At 38.6% G+C, this 20749-nt stretch overlaps 1 protein-coding gene across 2 annotated transcripts in view; it reads left to right on the forward strand.

The window, feature by feature from the left end:
- Positions 1-20545, forward strand: part of rbms3 (RNA binding motif, single stranded interacting protein) — a 148682-nt gene extending 128137 nt beyond the window's left edge. For both annotated transcript variants that reach the window (XM_053633386.1, XM_053633377.1), the window contains exons 10-14: positions 441-491; positions 8403-8513; positions 8836-8925; positions 12289-12416; positions 16590-20545. In XM_053633386.1, the coding sequence (XP_053489361.1) occupies positions 441-491; positions 8403-8513; positions 8836-8925; positions 12289-12416; positions 16590-16593 (384 nt within the window). In that variant the 3' untranslated portion in view covers positions 16594-20545. The remainder of the gene's footprint in view (positions 1-440; positions 492-8402; positions 8514-8835; positions 8926-12288; positions 12417-16589) is intronic.
- The last annotated feature ends 204 nt before the right edge of the window (positions 20546-20749 follow it).

The raw sequence follows: 20749 nt of genomic DNA on the forward strand, positions 1-20749 counted from the left end.
ACCAAGCCTCAGAGCATCCTTACCAAATCTGTCTCAAAGGGTACACAATGAGCAATGCACATTTTCAGCACGTGTTTAAAACACATTTGACACCATATTCCTCGTGTAGATACAGAGATTTCTGCTGTTCACTAACTCTCCCATTCGGAAAAACAATAGCTGCATTGGTTGAGGCACAAATGCAATAATAAGGAATATTTAGGCAGGGCTTTATGAGCAGAGCAGCGAGGCAGGGGAGATGAAAGTTGAGATTTTGGGCCAGACGGAGCTACGATGATGAAACTGCTGCTGCGCTGCTGTAATTAGGAGACAATATTGCTCCTTGTGGCATTCCGATCCCACTGTAATTATCACGCTGTATTTCTGGCTCCTGCCATTGCTGGTTTGGGGGTTTCTGAGGAAAAGAAGGGAAAAGTGAGGAAATGCTCTTCTCCCAACAGGTGCAGAGTACATCCTGGATGCCTCACCAGCAGTATGTTATGCAACCTACTGTAAGTCCAAATTATTTGTTTCTGTGAGTGACAGAGTGAGTGAGTGAGTAAAAAAAAGAGAAAGAGAGAGAGCGAGAGATTTTAATGTGTCACTGTGTATGTATGTTTCTGCATGTGTGCATGGGAGTGTATATATTTTTTTTTAGTTTGCACAGGGTCAAAGAAAAAAGAATGTGAACAGGTTAAAGTGATTTACTGGTTATGAGTACCATTGGGAATCGAAAGCTCAGTCCTAGTCCTGCCCCCTGGTGGCTGTGAGAGAGAAAGAGAGAGCGTGCAGGTCCCATCTCACATTTTCTCATCTGCCTCTACAAGGCTGGGAGTATGGAATTTTGCACCACCTCCTTTCCCAGCACTGGTTTACTCTCACGCATTCTCCTTTTTACCCTTTCTCGCCGTCTCTCTCTTTATCTTGTTGTTGCATAGACAATAAGGACGCAGGAAGGGCACCTGCCACTCCAGGCTTGGAAAATTCACCACTCATGCACGCACACTTAAAACCTCTCTGAAAGGGAAGGTAACTCCAAGCACATGTTTGGAGCTCTGCCCACTGTCTCCCTTGTACCTGCACTCTACTGCACACTAATCTAAGGCCTCAGTCCTTCTATCTAACCAGTCTGGGTTGAGGATTTTGTTTCTCTTAACCTCTTATGCTCTTGGGTATCTTTTTTTCGTGAGAGTCCGGAACCACTAGTGATCCTTTGGAGTTTAGAGGATATTGGTGATACCTTAAAAGTCTTCGCTCAGCCGCCTCGGGCATTCAGGTTCCATAACCTGCAAAACGAATCAAGCACAAGGTATTAGGAAAGGAAGTGAGGGAGGGAGAGAGAGAGGGATCAAGGAAGAAAAGAGTGAAGAGGCAGTGCAACACAGGACACATTCACTTATACAGTGAAAGTGTACAGTATTTAGTCAGTTTAATTTGAACCCTAGGGGGCGTGGTGGCTTAGTGGTTAGCACATTTGCCTCACACCTCCAGGGTTGGGGGTTCAATTCCCACCGCGGCCCTGTGTGTGTGGAGTTTGCATGTTCTCCCCGTGCTTTGGGGCTTATTCTGGGTACTCCAGTTTCCTCCCCCAGTCCAAAGACATGCATTGTAGGCTGTTTGGTATGTCCAAAAGTGTATGAATAGGTGTGTGAATGTGTATGTGATTGTGGCCTGTGATGTACTGGCACCCTGTCTTGGGTGTTCACCACCTTGTGATAGGCTCCAGGTTCCCCATGACCCAGTAAGGATAAGCGGTATAGAACATGGATGGATGGAATTTGAACACTGGCACACTTCCCATCACGGTGCAATGTGATTTTTTCAGGTGTGAACACTAACACTAGGTATGGACCAATAAACAACCAGTCTAACTGCACTTGAGAGAGATGGTTTCAGTATGCAGGCAAGTAGAGACTACTGAGAACACAAATTCAACCCTGATTTGTCTGAATCACAGGAATGAACCAAACACATAGTGTATTATGGATTGCAAGCAGCATGTTTTGACATGTTTTGACAAAATTGACTAGTGGATAGACTAGACACCCGAATGAGTGCCAGAGGACAGACCAGGAGTTCTGGATATATTGGCCAAAAAACACAAAAATTCTATAATGGATACACTTTTAAAAAATATTTAAAAAATATATTAGGGGAGGCACAGAGTCTCAATGGTTAGCACTGTAGCCTCGCACCACAGGGGTTGGAGGTTTGATTCCCACCTCTGCCCTTTGTGTGCAGATTTTGCATGTTCTTCCTTGTGCTTCGGGGGGTTCCTCCAGGTCCCATGGTTTCCTCCCCCAATCCAAAGACATGAGTTGTATCTCTAAAGTGTCCATAGTGTGTGAATGGGTGTGTGAGTGTGTGTGTGTGATTGTGCCCCGCTATGGATTAGCACCCCATCCAGAGTGTCCCCTGTCTTGTGCCCCAAGTTCCCTGAGATAGGCTCCAGGCTCCCAACGACCCTGTGTAGGATAAGCAGTACATAAAATGGATGGATGGATATGTATATTATTATTTAATTCTTTATTATTTAGCACCATCTTCTCTGTATTCAGTTGATTTTCAGCATTTGTACCCATGCTTGAAGAAGCATTATTTTCCTTTGCCATATTTCTGACCAGTTACTGCCAGGCATTTACAGCCATGACCCTTTCACACATTTTGTAGTGCACTAGTTTATATAACCATCCATCCATCCATCCATCTTCAACCGCTTACTCCTTTTCAGGGTCACGGGGGAACCTGGAGCTTATCCCAGGAAGCATCGGGCACAAGGCGGGGTACACCCTGGACAGGGTGCCAATGTTTATATAACATATATATAATATTTATAACCTTAAGACAGAATAATGAAAAAGACAAAGAATTTTTTTTGTTACTTGTTATCACAAGTTATCATTCTTTCTTATCACTAGTAGCAAAAAATGGCAAATAGTTTCTGTCAATATATTAATGTTTGAATTTTTTTTTTAATATCCCATAAAGCACCAATTTGTTTTTTTTGTTTGTTTGTTTGTCTGTTTGTTTGTTTTTGTTAGTTTTTTTCTCCAGTGCATGTCTGGAATCTTTATTTGGTTGTTTTTGTTTTGTATTAGTTTTGTTTTTCAGACTATTTTCCTCTTGATATTTCCTTTTTTCTTGTTGTTTTTCAGTTTTTATTTTTACCTAATTGGAGGTGTTGTTGTTGTTCTTATTGTTCTTGTTGATGTTGATGTTGATGTGGTGGTGGTGGTGGTGTTTTGTTTTTAATAATTGTAGACAGAGGTACATTTAAAATTTTCCCACACAGAAATCACAGGGGTTGCCAACATCTGCACACAGCTGTCGGTTAAAACACACTCGAAATTCAAAACGGAAGATTCACAATGCAAAATATCTTAGCAAGTGGAAATACCTTCAATATAGTCAAATGTATCTAGTATTTCTTATTATAAGGTCACAACAAACCAATTATAAGATTATTAAACTTATTTCAAGCCATTTGTACTCATTTGAAATCATTGTGTTATTGGCAAATCATTTTTGCTCATTTTAAGCATTGATATCTAGATAGAAGCAAAATCATCTGGCAATAGAATAAGAAAACTACAAACCTGAAATGAGTAATAATCTTTAGAATTAGGTTTAATGATCTTATATTTGGTTTAATGTAATCTTATAACAAGAAATACCAGATACATTTGTTAAGATTTGCTTAGATGGGTTTTTTTTTTTTTGCAGTGCAGAGTCATACAAACTGAAAGAGAGACAAACTGAGAGGCTAATGGCCGAATGTCTGCCTCTATTACTCTATCTAACGAGATAATGATATTTCTGGAGACGTGTCAGATTTGGGTGTTGTCCTGAGGGTGATAACGTGTAAACATGTTTTATAGCACGGTCTTCTTGCCCGATTCTTTGGCAGCTCATCAGATGAAACCTTAGCCACCAAGGAAAGAATAAAAAATGAAACTTCGGTTGAGAGGATGTTAGAGTCAGCGTGGCAAAATGCTTTTTTTCCCTCTTCCCATATGGACAGAATGCAGACAATTAAAAGCGTTTGAGGAAAGGAAGGCAATGTAACGAGATGTAGATCAGTGTTTGGCACCTTGTTACCGTGGAGACACGTGACCATAGCGACCGGAGATGAGGACTGAAGCAAATCAGCACACAATGGAGGCTGTCTCCGGACACTGCACTCTGTGTGTGTGTGTGTGTGTGTGTGTGTGTGTGTGTGTGTGTGTGTATACCTTATGTGATTTGCATCTTTTGTGAGATGCATCAGTTTTCAGTGAAGGTGCCATACAACATTTTCTGTGTGTGTTCCACCATAGTGTACATGCAGCACACACTCTAGCTATAAATAAACAGGGAGTAGTCCCATGCAGTCTATCTAATTCTCAAGGTAAAAACTCTCTCTCTCTCTCTCTCTCTCTCTCTCTCTCTCTCACACACACACACACACACACACACACACACACACACACACTCTTTCTACATCTTATCCAGGGGAAGAATACCTATGTGAATAGTCCCAAATCCCTCTCAGGAAATGAACATTAACAAATCACCAACACAGTGCATTATTACAAATCCGCTTAGAGCGGAACGGCCACTGAGTGGAAAAGAAAGGAAACGAGACCCTTCCCTAAATCAGTGCCAGTCACAGCCATTTGTTGAGACAAAAGAGCAAATGTTTGAATAAAGATTTGACGCTTTTATCTCTGCTCCATCACGGCTCCGTTCTCCAGAACATGCTGTGTTTGCAGGGTTTGAAAAGGTGGTATGCTTTGGCAGTTACTGTAATTAGTGTGTGTGTGTGTGTGTGTGTGTGTGTGTGTGTGTGCGTGTGTGTGTGTGTGTGCGTGTGTGTGTGTTTGAGAGAGTCATTCTAAAAAAAAATACGTCTTTTACAATATGAAAGAAATATCATTTGATAATAACACATAATAGTCCTTTTTATATATTATTAAGCAGTAATTCCTGGTTACAGTCCAGCGCCATTACAGCCCTGACTGGGATAAAGCAGTGAAGATGATGATGAATTTTTCCTGGCTGGGACTGCAGTCAGTTCCAGAGTAAATGCCTATATATCATGTTTGTGTGTCGCAATCACACACTGATATGAAACATCCTCCCTGGAAGTTTGTTTTCTTCTGCACTGCTGCCTCTGAGGGACAAACAAAGCCACTTCCCTTTCCTCTTGGCATCAGCTTCCCTTCCTGTGATGTCACTGGAGACAAGTCTCATCCTAGTTTATATATCAAGGGTTCAAAGTCGAGACAATAAATTTTTTTTGACATCAAGGAGTCAGTTTCAGGTCATTATGCTTCTGGATTTTTAAAGGAACATTTCAGCTGTTGTCTGAGAAAAAGCAAAAGAGCGAGACAGTCTCTCTGTTCTGCAGAAATGCTCTCTTGCTGACTGCATACATGCCCTATGGGGAAATGTATTAATTCTCACACACACACTCACACACAGACACACTCACACACAACACATGCAGAGCTTAATCATCTGTCTGTGTCTCTCACTGATACAACTGTAAATGAGAGTGGAGAATTATTCAGCGGCAATCTCGTTTTCCTCCTCTCATTATGGGAGTGTGTTGGAGGTGGGGGAGCTCGTAGCTGGAGGCCCTGGGCGTAGCAGAGATGAGAGGAACAGCTCTAACAGTTTAGTTCTGACGGATAGGATAAAGACAGAGCTCCTCTGACGCTGAGTGTCTGTACAGTTTATTCTTTAAACAGACTTACTGACAGTACAAGCACCGCTGAGCTGCACTCGCACAGAGACATACACAGCGTCTGAGTGCACTTTGAGTGTACATGTGTGTCTGTGAGAGAGAAAGCGTGTATATTTTTGCGCATGTGAAATGTGCACTCTCAAAGCAACGTTCAACTCCAAAATAATACTGTTGCTAAATGCTACATGAAAGCTTTTAGGAGCTAACTGCACTGCATAAATACGATTCTGCCAACTGGGAGTTCAGTGTCAGACACGTTCGATTATCTGTGTGGAATATTAGTTTGTATCTGCCTAATCACTAATTACCGTCACATTACAGTTACAGGATGCTCAATTCAATTTATTTATTTCAATTTATTTATTTGTGTAGCGCTTTAAACAATGGACATTGTCTCAAAGCAGCTTTATAGAAACATATAAACACAGGATACGGATTTTAAGTGTGTGAATTTATCCCTATTGAGCAAGCTAGTGGCGATGATGGTGAGGGAAAAACTCCCTAAGATGTTAAGAGGAAGAAACCTTGAGAGGAACCAGACTCAGAAGGGAACCTGTCCTCATCTGGGTAACAACGGATAGTGTGAAAGTAAAGGAAAGTTCATTATGGTTTTAACATGAAGTCTGTTTTGTTGAACTAGTCCATTGTTCACTGGATTCTCATGACTTATCGGTCAGTATGGTATACACAGTCTGTCAAATACAGGCATGCATGTATTGTACAGCACAGTGTAGACTGCAAGGTTTTAGATGGGTCAGAATGGAAAGCGTTTTTAAGACAGCAAATAAAACAAAAACAAAAACAAAGAAAAATCGTAAAAAGCAGTGGGGCGAAATCATTTGTACATCCAGAGTGTACTCTGCCTCCTTGACTAAGAATAAGCAGCTACTGAAGATGAATCAATGAATTAGGTTTTCATAAACATTTCATGTTAGAATTTTATAAAGCCTGCTATTCTGAATGACTATTGAATGTTATATGAGTTTTTGAACTTGTAATATGTATTTTATTTTATGTATTATTTTTTTTTGTCTTTGACCCAATTCTAATCTACAATATACATGCATCTGGAAGCCAAATATATATATATATATATATATATATATATATATATATATATATATATATATATATATATACACATATCGCAACCTTGCAACAGCTTCCCGATCCAGCCATGAGAATGATTTCAATACGTTCATTCTTTATTTCAAGTCTTCTTAAATAACTCTGTAGACTTCGTTGTGGTGTTCTTCATAGAACCAAAGAACCCTTTAGGGTTTTGGGTTTTTTTTGTAACAGATACCTGCCTTACACTGTGTTCTACCCAATACAAACTTCCCGTGTTATAAGAATTTAGTTCTGGATTGTCCGAATAAACTAATCACAGGTAGCAACAACATATGCTATCATCCAGCATATAAGTGAGCATTAAAATTGATGTGTAAAGTAGCATAGACCTTTGTTGAAATGTTGCCTGGGGTGAACTGGGGGCCAGTCCTGCTTTATAGTCAATGGTGATAGCAGATTGTACGGTAGTATATGACCTCATTTTGTCCTGAGGTAACATATGAGCAAGAGATTGAAGAAACACAAGTCTCTTTTATGTTTCTGCATGAATATAGATGAAGAAACACTGTGATGACGGTTCATTCCTGTTATTTATGTCAGCCAGTCAGATTGCAAATATGGGAAGTATTATATTCTTATGTACAACATTTTTCTTAATTAGTTTCTGGTTTTACCAGTTGACGTCACTAAAACCATTCAAGTCTGACTCAGTGACTCAGTAATGATGGGTGGAGTTTCGATTTTACAGAAGCTCACAGTTGTACTCCATTCCTATATTGTCCTATTATTATGTTTTATTTATACAAAGAATTCAGTGCTAAATAACGTACCCCCACTATGCTCAAGCTACGCAATGCGGCAAACTGAAGCACTCCTAATAACTCCTGGAGGACAACCTGGGTAGCACACATGATGAAACTATTTGATTAGATATAGAGCAGGTCCACTCAGAAACACCTAAAAGCACACACTTTAGTCAGCACTGTGGTTATTCCAGACATGATCGGAACCTAGCCAAACTTCAGGAAAGAACTCCTTTTTGACAAACTACCTGACTGAGAATCCCTTTGGACTTATTAATCGCAATCAAGACATGAGTGTGCGTTGTACTGCTACACATGATGTTCACTCACGCAATGGAACGCAGTTGAGATCTTAGGTGAGCGGTTAAGAATGGCAGGAGCTTGCGCCTCCTTTTACCTCACATGTGTTAACACTCATGAAGCAGCGTGGTTGAAACGTAAACACAGCCGCAGTGTGTGCGAGCCCCGGCACTAAGTGAGCAATGCATCATCTCTGCAGAAGTATGCATGACGCGCATTTGGATCACATTATTTCATTTGTTGAAGTGGAACAACACATGTCTGGCCCCCATAATAGGGCCCAGCTGGAGTGATTCGGATCATTCCATTGTATGATAGAGAGAAAGAGAGAGAGAGAGAGAGATTTCTGAATGTGAATGAGATTGTGTATGTGTTGCATTATACAAGCATTAACTTGGAGGAAGGTTATCCAGACATGGAACTGAATAGGCAGTAATTTCCTCGTCCATGAGTTCTGACCTGTGATGGTTTTTCTTTATATATATGTATACTTACGTGTGTGTGTTTGTGCCCACCCACAGGGTGCTGTGATTACGCCAGCCATGGACCACACCATATCCATGCAGCCAGCTAACATGATGGGGCCCCTCACCCAGCAGATGAACCATCTGTCCCTTGGCACCACTGGCACTGTGAGTAGCCCACTCAATCCAGTAAACAGTCCAATAAAATGTTCTGACCAGAGTCTGACCAGAGTGGCTGTTATTCCTCTGTTTGAGCAGTGGTGGCTCAACGGTTAAGGCTCTGGTTTACTGATCAGAAGGTCAGGAGTTCAAGCCCCGGTACTACCAAGCTGCCACTAGTGGGCTCTTGAGCACCCCTCGCTGATTGAGGGGTGATGTATCATGGTTGACCCTGTGCTCTGACCCCTGCTTCCTAACAAGCTGGGCTTTGTGAAAAAAGAAGTTTGTTGTAATGTATATGTGACAAATAAAGGCTTCTTCTTCTTTGCAGTACATGACAGCGGCAGCTGCTGCAGCTCCTATGCAGGGAACCTACATTCCCCAGTACACTGCGGTGCCTGCCTCAGCCATCTCAGTGGAGGTAAGATGTCCGTTACTTTCCATACTGTATACTACTTGACTTTACCCATTTCCTGTCACAGCAGTAACATTTTTGTGTTTGTCACAACTTCCCCTTCAACATTTGCAACACAGTACCATCTCTGGCATTAGCAGTAGACACATCTCAGCTGAGCAAAGTGCTCGGATGGGATATATTGCTTCAAGACATCAACAGGCTAAACCATTTTTGACATTTTTACCAATTTAGATTCAATAAGACTGATATGTGCTCTGATCTACATTCCCTGATAGGAATGCAACCTCCCACATTCTGAACTAGCTCACTAAAAGGTGCAGCATCCAGAGGCTTGGGAAGCATTAACTACTTTCTCAGCATCTGTCTGATTCATAATAATATGGCATTTTAGAGATGTTACTTACATGATATACAAGCATCAGCATAAGAACAGTGACAAGTGAGGAATAAAACACAACATTATAGGAAATTAATTAACATCATGGTGGTGCGATGCAGCCCAGATATTGAATGGTAAATGATCTACACTTATATAGCACATTTTTAACCTTAGCGCTAATCCAAAGCACTTTACACTGTGTCTCATTCACCCATTCACACACACACACTCACACACCAGTGGTAGCAGACCTGCCATGCAAGGCGCTAACTTGTCATCGGGAGCAACTTGGGGTTCAGTGTCTTGCCCAAGGACACTTACCTACGGTTAGTGGACAACCCGCTCCACCACCTGAGCCACAGCCGCCCAACAATTACATTTAATGTTATTTATTTAAAAAAAAAAAAAAAAACATGTCTTTCTTTTATCCAGTTATAGATATTTGACATTATGGAGCATCTATGAAACAAGCTAGTTCCTGGTTAATTTATAGCAGCTATAAATAGCCACTTCCTCACCAAGCTAATTTCTTTCTTTATATAAGTTAATAAGACAAAATTGCAGCTGCACAAAGCACAGTCCTCTGTCATAAAATCTTTCCACACTGGGAAACTTAAAGGAACAGCTTTACTGTCACTGGAACCTCCTTCCATAAACGTTAAATAAATGTAATCGTACCAATGATTATACATGAGCACCACATTTTTAAACCTATTTTTTACTTGGCTAATATGATGTGATCCCAAGTCCATGTGAAATATATATATATATATATATATATATATATATATATATATATATATATATATATATATATATATATAATATACTTCTGATTTGCCGTATTGTCACAGCAGTGCTGTTAGAGAAAATTACTCAACACCTTCTGATTTTTCAGAATGTGTTGAGGAAATACCATAGCCATGCTGTAGTATAACAATTAATATAAGAGGAAAGTATTGGAAGTTGAGGCAGGAACAATTAGAAGAGAAATCATGAGAAGGCCACTCCATGTTCTTTGTGCAACCAAAAAATAGAAGTATAGCTGACAGTGCTTTGCCAAGAACATAAATGCTTATTTCGTTTTAAGAGCTAAAATACTAAAAAATAATAATAATAATAATTTTTTTAAAAAAAACTTTTTTTGAGATTCTATTATTTCATGTTTCTTCATAATTCAAAAGCATGCACAAACAACAACTAAAGAAATATGCACATGCTCGGTTTTTGCCAAATCATGTCAAAAATGTTCCCTTGTTTATTTCTGGGATCAGGTGCTTGTTGTCAGGGAGCACTCTGGATGAAAGATGTGTGTAATATGTAAGCATCATGTACCGACTGTTAAACCGACAAGACAACAGATCACAAGCACTCTTTATGATTTTGAAAATCATAGAGTTTGTATTAAGCCTCTCTGCTTCAGCCACCCACCGGAACTGAGCTTAATGAGGACCAGCTGAATTAGAGCTGATCCAGAACATTACTTAATCAGCAGTAGTCTCACAAATTATCTGACAGAGAGTCCCCTTGAAAATATTAATCATAATCAGGATCAGACACGAATGTGTGTCATTGCAGAATTCCACCATCAAGGCTTACGAGATGTCTGTAATCACATGATTTGCTAAAGTGAAAACACCGGCATCTGTTTGAAGTGTCCTTTTGCTGCACCAAAAGAGAAAGGCTAATGTTAGATTGGTAATATCAGGGTCATTCAGTCACAAGGAAATCAAGCTTATTGGCCAAATGATGAAAGATGCTAGCCATGTAATCCAACTACATCAACTGCTTTTAAATCTGATTAAAACAGTGTAACTGATTGACTTTTCAGACAGAACCAGTGACTATCAATCATAGCAAACATGCACATATGCAATCTTGGTCTTCACAGAATATTTCTCTTTTTTTTTCACGTGAAAAGGGAAAAGTGACAGTTGCGTACTCAGATATACAGTGACTGAATTGACATAATCCTTTGAGCATATCATTAATAAATTCTTAGTCGAAATTATGGAGATGATGAAACAATTACTGGACATGCCTAAATAAAGCAAGATACTGTTATAACATATTATTATTATTATTATTATTATTATTATTATTATTATGTGCTGATATAATTAATAAATCATCAGTCGTCCCAAAATATTGTTTTCTCCCATATCATTGGGAATATATACAATAGTATTTACTCTTTTGGAAAAAAAGAACTCTAAGGCTACGTCCACATCAATCCTCATGGATCTGAAAACTGCATGGATCTGCATTTTCATTTTAAAACGCTCTCCACTACAGTGGCATTTTCAAATGTTTTCCAAACATTGCTCATCCACCCTGAAACATCTGAAAACTCTTGCATCCATATACTGCGTATGTTCTGTCAGCCCTATATTTTGGCCTGCATCATATCTGTCAGGCGTTTATTTAAAAATGCCATCTTAGAAAATGCTAGAAAATGTTAGAAAACGCTCTCCCATGTTCATACATTTGAAAACGCCATTTTCGCGTTATAAGGTTAGGTTTAGTCATATTTTAGTCATGTGACCCATTCAACTCAAAACAAACAAGATGGATGTTGTACTGCAGCTATTGTGCCTGCTTTCCAGTTTGATAGCATTGTTAAAGATTAATGTCACTTCTTACAACCTTCACTTTTAAATAAACGCCTGATGGATATGACTCAGGCCAAAGCTCCTTATGTTTTTAATGCATGTGCAGTATAAATATGTAAGCCTTTTCAGCCATTTCAGTGTGGACGAGCAATGTTCGGAAGACTCTTGAAAACACCGGTGTAGAGGAAGAGCGTTTTAAAACGAAAATGCAGTTTTCAGATCATCTGGATTAATGTGGACGTGGCCTAAGTAACTTCATAATCCCTTTCCCTTTGACTTTCTTTCAGTATTTCAATTTCAGATGCTTTCTGTTTTTGCTTTTGCTCACATGATTGTCAGAGACATGCCCATGTTTATGATATCTCTATCTCTCAGGGTGTGGTGACAGAGGCTTCTCCGCAGAGTGTTCCTCCCTCTTCCCAGGATGCCAGCGGGCAGCAGCAGCCTCTCTGTGTGGACGGCACGGCCGATCACGCACCCACCTACTCCTACCAGCCTGCTAAGTGAGACTCTTGATACTGTATCTTCTTACATACTGTACATGTGTGAAATATTGCAGGGTTGAGCTGTTCAGAGCTGTGGGCAGAGACATTATCAGCAGTGGAGACAGTCCACTGGTTAACATTTGAATGGCAGTAGCTCATAACTTTAAAGATTGTTTACAGTTGTATTATGGAAAGCCCCACCCTTCACCAAAAAGAGCCAATCACCTTGTTAGTAAAGAAAACAGAAAAAAAAAGTGTCTGGCTTATCAGATCAGACTCTCACATTGACACAGTGGAATAGCTGTCTCTGTGAAAATCCTGCCTGTCTGGTTTTTAGATTAATGTTATGAAAGCTCTCATATCATTGTTTAGTGATGATGAGAATGCAGAAGACATATCAATCTTTGTAGATTAGCTATTTATGATGTCAGACATAAGCTTCCTGTTTTATAACATACAGTACAATGCCCTATTTCCATGCCAGCACAAGCATAATTTGCTGATTAATGCTGGCATGTTGCTATTTTACTTTCACACAAGCTAATTGTATCACATTTGTGCTACTGTATGTTTCTATTTTTGTGGTCATAAATTATGACCACAAAATATTACCCCACGTCAAAATAAATAAGTTTCTTCACCTAAATGCTAACTAAATATTACGATGTTTTTATGAAGCAACTTTTCTTCACAAATGAGCATCTATTTTAGCCAGCACTGAAATCCATACCAGCTGTGAGACGCACAGTAAAACCACACACCCATCCGTACTGCATTATTTTAATGTACATGAAACCCCAATAAAAATCCATCTAAATCCATTATAAGTAAAGCAAAAATAAATATTACTATCTTAAAATAATCTATTCATATACACAATAGCCAGCAATATCAACGCTGTTAGAAAACCACTAGCATTATGAATCAGTGTTGTAAAATTGTCACTTATGAATTTTTGCTGCATTTTTACTTCCTCTTAAAACTTTTACTTCTTTGGATGCTTATGTAGGCTCTCAAATATAATCAAAATATTCAATAACTGTACATACAAGGACATATACAGTATAAATTGAATAAATGTGAAATAGTTTTTGGTGTGAAGCAGATTCACTAGATATGGAATGGCAAAAAGGCCATAAAAGCATCAAATTATATCTTATCATCAAATTATATATATATGTATAATTACAATTACAATTAGACATTTCACACCTTTATGAAGTGTAAATGATGTGGCACTAATGAAATAAAATGGATATGTTAAAAAAAAAACCTGTCAAACAGACATTAATTAAGCCTTAAAACATCCACACAAAAAAACCCCACGCAAAACGGGTATCAATTATGCCTCACAGTGTGATGTAAATAATGTGTGATTAAACAGAGGGAAAATAGAGGAGGTGTTTCTGTTACACAAGAAATTATGTTCTGTTATTTTTTTTTTTTTTAAAGTAATACATTTGTTAAAGAAATATTTTTTATTTACATGGATTAAAAGTCAAAGTCACATAAACAGTTTTTTTAAGTGTTTGTGTCTGATATACCAACAGAGAAATAAATGTTAAATTTATAAAGTGTTTTTTTTTATTATTCTAGCCTCAGTGTGTGGTGCCACAATGTTAAAGACATAACATTGAATTATTCAACCCTTAACATACCTTCACATTTAGAATGCATGTACTTTTTTAAAGGGTTTTTTTTTTTTGTTATTCCTTCAAAGAGCCATGCAAAAATCTCTTTCTTAAACTCACATAAACCATTATATAAATATACATACTTATAAACAAACCATTATATAAATATAAATACTTATAAACAAACAAAAAACTATCTTACCATACTTAAATAACTATAATTAGATCATGTCTTATTTAGGAAAATATGTAAAATTAGTTTGACACTACTAACAGTTGGAATACCACATGTAGTTGATCCCACTTCACACGTTTTTTCAAGTTTTCAAGGTGCAATTGATACCTATTTCACATATTTTTTACACCTATCTATTTTGACGTGTCAAACACATGTTAGTGGCACATAATTTACACCTCATATTGTGTGAAAAATCTGGGGAAAATCCTCATGAGGCATTTTGTTATATGTGTATTAAAAGCACAAGATATATTTCGGAACGTTATGGTCCTTTTGGTGTTCCATATTTAGCTAAAACTGCCAGGCACTGGGCTTGATATACAAATGTCCTGACATAACATCAAAACCACTGACACGTTAAGTGAATAACTGATTATCTTGTTACAGTGGCACCTGTCAAGGGGTGGGATATATTAGGTGGTAAGTGAACAGCCAGTTCTCAAAGTTGAAGTGTTGAAACAGGAAAAATATGCAAGTGTAAGGATGTGAGCGACTTTGACTAGGCCAAATCGTGATGGCTAGATGGCTGGGTCAGAGCATCTCCAAAACTACAGGTCTTGTGGGGTGTTCCTGGTAAGCAGTGGTTAGGTTTCCCCACAGAAGAGCTACTGTAACACAGAGTGTTGAAAAAGTTAGTGCTGGATATGATAGGAAGGTGACAGAACACACAGTGCATTGCAGCTTGTTGTGTGTGAGGCTGCACAGTTACAAAACAGTCAGAGTGCCCATGCTGACCCCTGTCAACTGCAGAAAGCACCTACAGTGGCAACGTGAGCATCAGAACTTGACCATGGAGCAATGGAAGAGGATGGCCTGGTCTGATGAAACACGTTTTCTTTCACATCATGTGGACGGCATCACTTACCTAGGGAAGAGATGGCACCAGGAATCAAAAATTCTTCAGGAACTGTTTGAGGAACATGACAAAGAGTTCAAGCTGTGGACTTGGCCTCCAAATTCCCCAGATCTCAATCCGACCGAGCATCTGTGGGATGTGCTGAACAAACAAGTCCGATCCATATGAGGCCCCACCTCGCAACTTACAGGACTTAAAGGGTCTGCTGTTAACGTCTGGGTGCCAGATACAGAGCACACCTTCAGAGGTCTTGTGGAGTCCAGGCCTCAATGGGTCAGAGCTATTTTGGTGGCACAAGGAGGACCTACACAATATTAGGCAGGTGGTTTTAATGTTATGGCTGATCGGTGTATAGTGATTTGTTTAAAAAACAGAGAGAGAGGGGGGGAGAGAGAGAGAGAGAGAGAGAGAGAGAGAGAGATCACATTTTTCATAAAAAACTAACATAGTGGCTACATTGGATGGAAATAAAATCTGCCAGTATTTGAATGGAGGATGACTCAATATGCATAAATTCACCTTCTCAGTATGCATTCCTGTTCACCTCCTCTGATTTTGCTCTACACAAAGTGTAGAGTTTTAACCTCGCATATCCACCAATCTTGGAAGCACTGGTGAATAGAAAACCACTATGGAAATGCTTATTATTGCCATTTTGCTGTGAAAATAAGCTTCCTAAATGTAAAACATTGCTGTGCTGTAATCCCTTTTTACATTACCGCTATGCCACTTTACCACCTGTGCTAATGATTAAAAATTTTCCAAACATTTGGGATTTGACCTGTCTTAGCTATAAGCTATAATTTGCACATCTGCACACTCTGCTCAAGCAAACTATCTTCCATTTCCATTTCATGCTAATACCATCGTCAGTGGCATCATTATTGCCATCATGTAGAGCACTAGTCTCTGCCATAAATCAGCACAACTGCATCGTATAGCTGCACTGCATTCTGGAACTTTGCGTCCCACATTTGTTGTGTTTACTAGTCTTACGTTCGATTTTTTCATTAATATGACGTTGAACGTCTCTGGAAAATGGTGAGTGAGAATAGAAGCTGCTATGATTTTGTATTTAGGAGTTAATGGAGAAACCTGACCGTTATAACTTATACTTGGGGTCATTGAAATGTTTCCTCCTATTACTGTAAATGCCATTGTAACTGTGTTACTGATGTCAGCACAGCACACAACTGTAACTTCTCACAGGAACAACAACAATACAGCACCAACTAACAAACCTGACCTGCAAAGCCCATTGTAAATATTAACATATAAACAGGTGTGTTTTAGGATGGAGGTTTCATTTACCGCTAAGATCTTGTCTTATTTGTTAGCTGCTTAAATGAAAATTTCAGGCTTAAAGGGAGTTGTGTCTTGACCATTCCTTTTTTCTATCTCTTTTCTCCATCGGTGGTTGCTTCATCCGTCGCTGCTGCTCTTCCTGTTCCCTGTGTGATCAGATAACAAGAGGAGGAGGAGGGGGTGTTTGGGTGACTGCGTTGCCTTGAGATTGGGGGACTGTGCTGAGGACAAAAAGAAAGACTGAGCAGAAGATGTTTGGGTCCACCTTTGCACAAGCACCAAACAAAAGAGAGAATTTATCAGACATCTGCACAGAGCAAGAGAAGCCGGTGAAAGCCTACATCATGGTCATAGAGGAGAGAGATATGCAGTCGTGGAGTTAGAGTTTAATGGATATCTACAAATTTACAAGACATTTTTCTTCATGAAGTGTTGAATTTCAAGTACAAAGTACAAAGTTTTCCAGTTCTTTTCTGAATGTGCAGGTAGGTCTTCAGCTATGGTGAGTTTTCTATTAGAGGAAGCATGAGAGAGAGAGAGAGAATAAGAGAAAAAAAGAAGTCTTCCTCAAATTCTAAGCTACTTTTACTTTGGATTTTTTTTATGTTATATTTTAGTTTTCTAGAGAATATCAATGTTTATCATCTTTGTTGCCTTAATTTTGAGAAACGTCTAAGACTTTTCCCAAACTGAACGTCTTGTTGCAAAAAAACAAAACAACAAAAAAAAATACAAAACAATTAAAGAAATAAAAACAAAAAAAACAACAAAAACAAGCTGTCTGAAAGAACAAATGGAGCGGGGGCTTATCATATTACCTGTACAGAGGAATGAGAAAGGTCTTGTGAAGACATTTTAAAATATCAGTGGCGACTTTGTGTTTAAAAGAAAGGACAGTCAAACTATAGTGATGTGTTTAAAGAGAGTTGCATTTTTTTAGCAAAAAAAAGAAAAAAAAAGAAAATGTTAAATCACTGCATCCTGGGAAATGCAGTTTATTGTGTAGTGGAGATCATTTTTAATGGCATTATTGTTTTTATCTGCAATATTTTTATGAGCTTTAAGGTGTTTTCAGCCTGCTTTGCTTGTTTCATTGCAAAAAAAAAAAAAAAATCAAAAACTAAAACCAGGAAAAAAAAAATACTGGCAGTGCAAAAGTACGTAGATAGGAGCTTTTGAATTAAAATAAAGCAAATGTGTGCAAAAAGCAATAGTAATAGGAAATTGTTGACAATTTCTTTAGTCTTTCTTAGCTGTGGATCAAATGCAGCCCATGGATGGCATATTTTATACCAAAGATGAAGAAACCCCGTAGAGACAGTGGAGTAGATTTTTTTTTCTTTCTACTTGATTTTTTTTTTTTTGCCTTCTTGTTCTAGTCTCTGTGTCTCATAAGTATTTGTTTGACCTTGATGGTCAGACCAGTACTTACATTTGGGGTGGGTTCTGGGGTTAAACATACTTCCTCTGCTGCAGCTTTCCTACCAATCACTCAGACGGAGAGAGGGCAGTACTCCTAGATTGCATGCATTGTATTGACTGTGGTGTCTCCCCAGCAGATGGCATTAGAGAAGCTGTAAAAGAAAAAAAAAAAGAAAAGAAAAGAAAAAAGGAAAGTTCTCTGACTCTCAGCTCTGTACATCACTGTTACAACACCCACGGGTCACTGACTCAATGTCTCAGTGTTACATATTCACCACGGCTCCTCCAATTCAGCTTTTTTTCTGAAACAACAAGCTTTCAGGAAACGTTTTAAGGGTTTCACGTCCTCAGTGTTACAAACATGTCATGCCAAAATTCTAGTAGTCACGTGTGTGTATTTAAACTCTTTTGCAGTTTGCTACCTCAGACTTAAGCAGTTCTACCGGGAAGAAACAGGAAGCTAAATGTGTTATGGAAATGGTATGGAATGCATACTGGGAGTGAACTACCTGACAGGCCACATGATAAAGCTCAATAGAATTTCTTCTCGTGCCATAGTGTTTCCCGGATACGCGTCCCACTTTACAAAATGTTCACACTGGCATCTGTTGATAACCCCAGTTCTGTTGAAGCTAATCAGCTACCATGAAAAAGAAGGTGATTTTTTTTTCTTAAATGTGGGATCAGGTGGTTACTCCAGTGCCTTGTTAAAAAAATTTAAAAATTAAAAAAAAAATTTAAAAAAGCAATGAAGAGCTAAATCTAAATAAGAGTGAGATGTTCCAGGCAAGACATGCTAACTGTTTAGACCACACATGCTAGTTCTCACCTCATTCTTAGCAAAGCAGTTTGCAAGGAAATCTAAAACATAGGAGTCAGAAAGATCATGTTTAGCTGTTCTACATAAATTCACTAATGATCAATAACTATTTTTTGCTCAACATGAAGTTTAAATACACATAGTGACATTTCTGCTGTTAGTGATGTGCTTTGTCTGCTACACATTGTTCATTCATAGCTTCATGGTTAGTTATTTTGAGCGTTTTCATGACATACCCTACTCCATAATGATGCTGAAAATTCAAGGAAGTCTTTTCAAGACCCCTTAATTATGAATTGAGAAGTTGAGATACTGTATTTGCTGCACCAACTCAATGCTAGTAGTTTTTTCTGCATGAATAGTTTGTTGAGCCTCATCTCTCATCTTCACAAAGGGCATCTCTGGGTGCTAACCAGTTTCCTCCTCAGAACGTACTGGCTAACATCCTATACAAATGAGCCGCTACAAAGCTGGTGACTTGTAGTGAAGATTCTTCTGTGTTCCCTTTTATATGTTGCTAAAGCAAACTGGTAGCTGCTGATACCATAGAATTAGATTTCTACTGCCATGAATGAAACATTCTCTCACGGTGATGTAATTAAACTATGTGGATGTTAGGGTGTGGGTGGAGGGGGAGACGAGGGGGGGGGGATTTATTCTTTTTGTCTTTGGAATAATGAATATAATGGAACAGGTGTGATGACTATGAAACCCTCTCTGCCACGTGTCCAGATGAATAGGCTACAGTGTGTAACCAATCAAGGAAAGCTATCTAACAGGATAGAGGTTGAGCTTGCTAGACATTTCCATTTCTCTCAATGAAACAAACCTGTTTCTTTTTCTACTGTGTTTTTGGAGCATTCATTTTTATCATGTAATTGCTGCTAAAAAGCATTCAGTATTGGAGGGCTGCAGTGGCAGATGGGAAGCGATTAAAAGACTGACTGCTGCTTTGATAAGGACCACAGTGCTAGCAGAGCAGCTACATTCACACCATGGAAAGGGTCCAAAGGGTCCATAGCAGAGTATACTGTATACACTACAGATACAGAGGGAGCTGCTCTAAACGGTAGACCTAAACTCTCGTTTTGTTGCTGTGTTACAGCCTACAGTAAGTAAACTGTGCTCTTCCATTCCTAATGGGATTTTCACACTGTAAAATCCAACAGCGAATTAAACTGTTCACCTACTGCAAAAAAAAAGGTCACACTCATTCTGAGGAGCAATTGAGATGATAGAACATAAAAGTGGAATATTCCATAATGCCTAAATTAATCCCTAAACCATAATAAATACTTGACTTCATAGGAACAATCCCAAGTTGTTTATTGAGGTGTTTTGTCCTTAGGATAAATTATGTAATAAAATCATTGCTGGGTTTTACAGTGCAATGAACTTGACACCTTAACACTACAAATCATAGCACTACATATTTCATTGGCTGTTAAGATTCCCACATTGTGTGTTCACATCTAATTGGCTGTCAAATATAAAGTAAGAAACTTTACTGACCAATCAAGAGCTGCGGCTTTAAAACAGGGAAGGTCATGTTGTGTCAACAGAGAAGCTATTCACTATGATCTATGAAATTCGGCAAAACCTCTGTGAGAAATTAACTTATTTGAGAGGAAATGGAAAAATATTTATGGAAATCTTTTTTTTTTAACTGTACATGTGTTGATGAAAAGATTATGAAAGTGAAGCAATTCTAGGATGCTATTTTTTTTCATGCTGCACATTCATGCCTCCCGTGTGTCCGAGTAGTGATCCTGAGAGTTTCTGTAAATCAGTGGATGTTGAGTTTAAACTTCTGTTTATTATTATGAATTATTATTTCAATGAAGCTTTCAATAAAAAAAAAAAAGGTCAAAATCTCATTTGCACAATGTTGTGTTTACTTTTTTGCTAATGACATTTTGGAGGGATTTCACAAGTGAAGACATTAAGAATAGGTTACACACAAGAGCTCTCAACTCAAAAAGTAATGAGTACTCACAGGCCAGAACACTGCATGTAGTTTCACCAGAAGGCCAGCGGAGGGGACCATAGATACACAAATGATATGCTATGTACTGT

The sequence above is a fragment of the Ictalurus furcatus genome, chromosome 1, assembly GCF_023375685.1.
Source record: "Ictalurus furcatus strain D&B chromosome 1, Billie_1.0, whole genome shotgun sequence".
Lineage (NCBI taxonomy): Eukaryota > Metazoa > Chordata > Actinopteri > Siluriformes > Ictaluridae > Ictalurus > Ictalurus furcatus.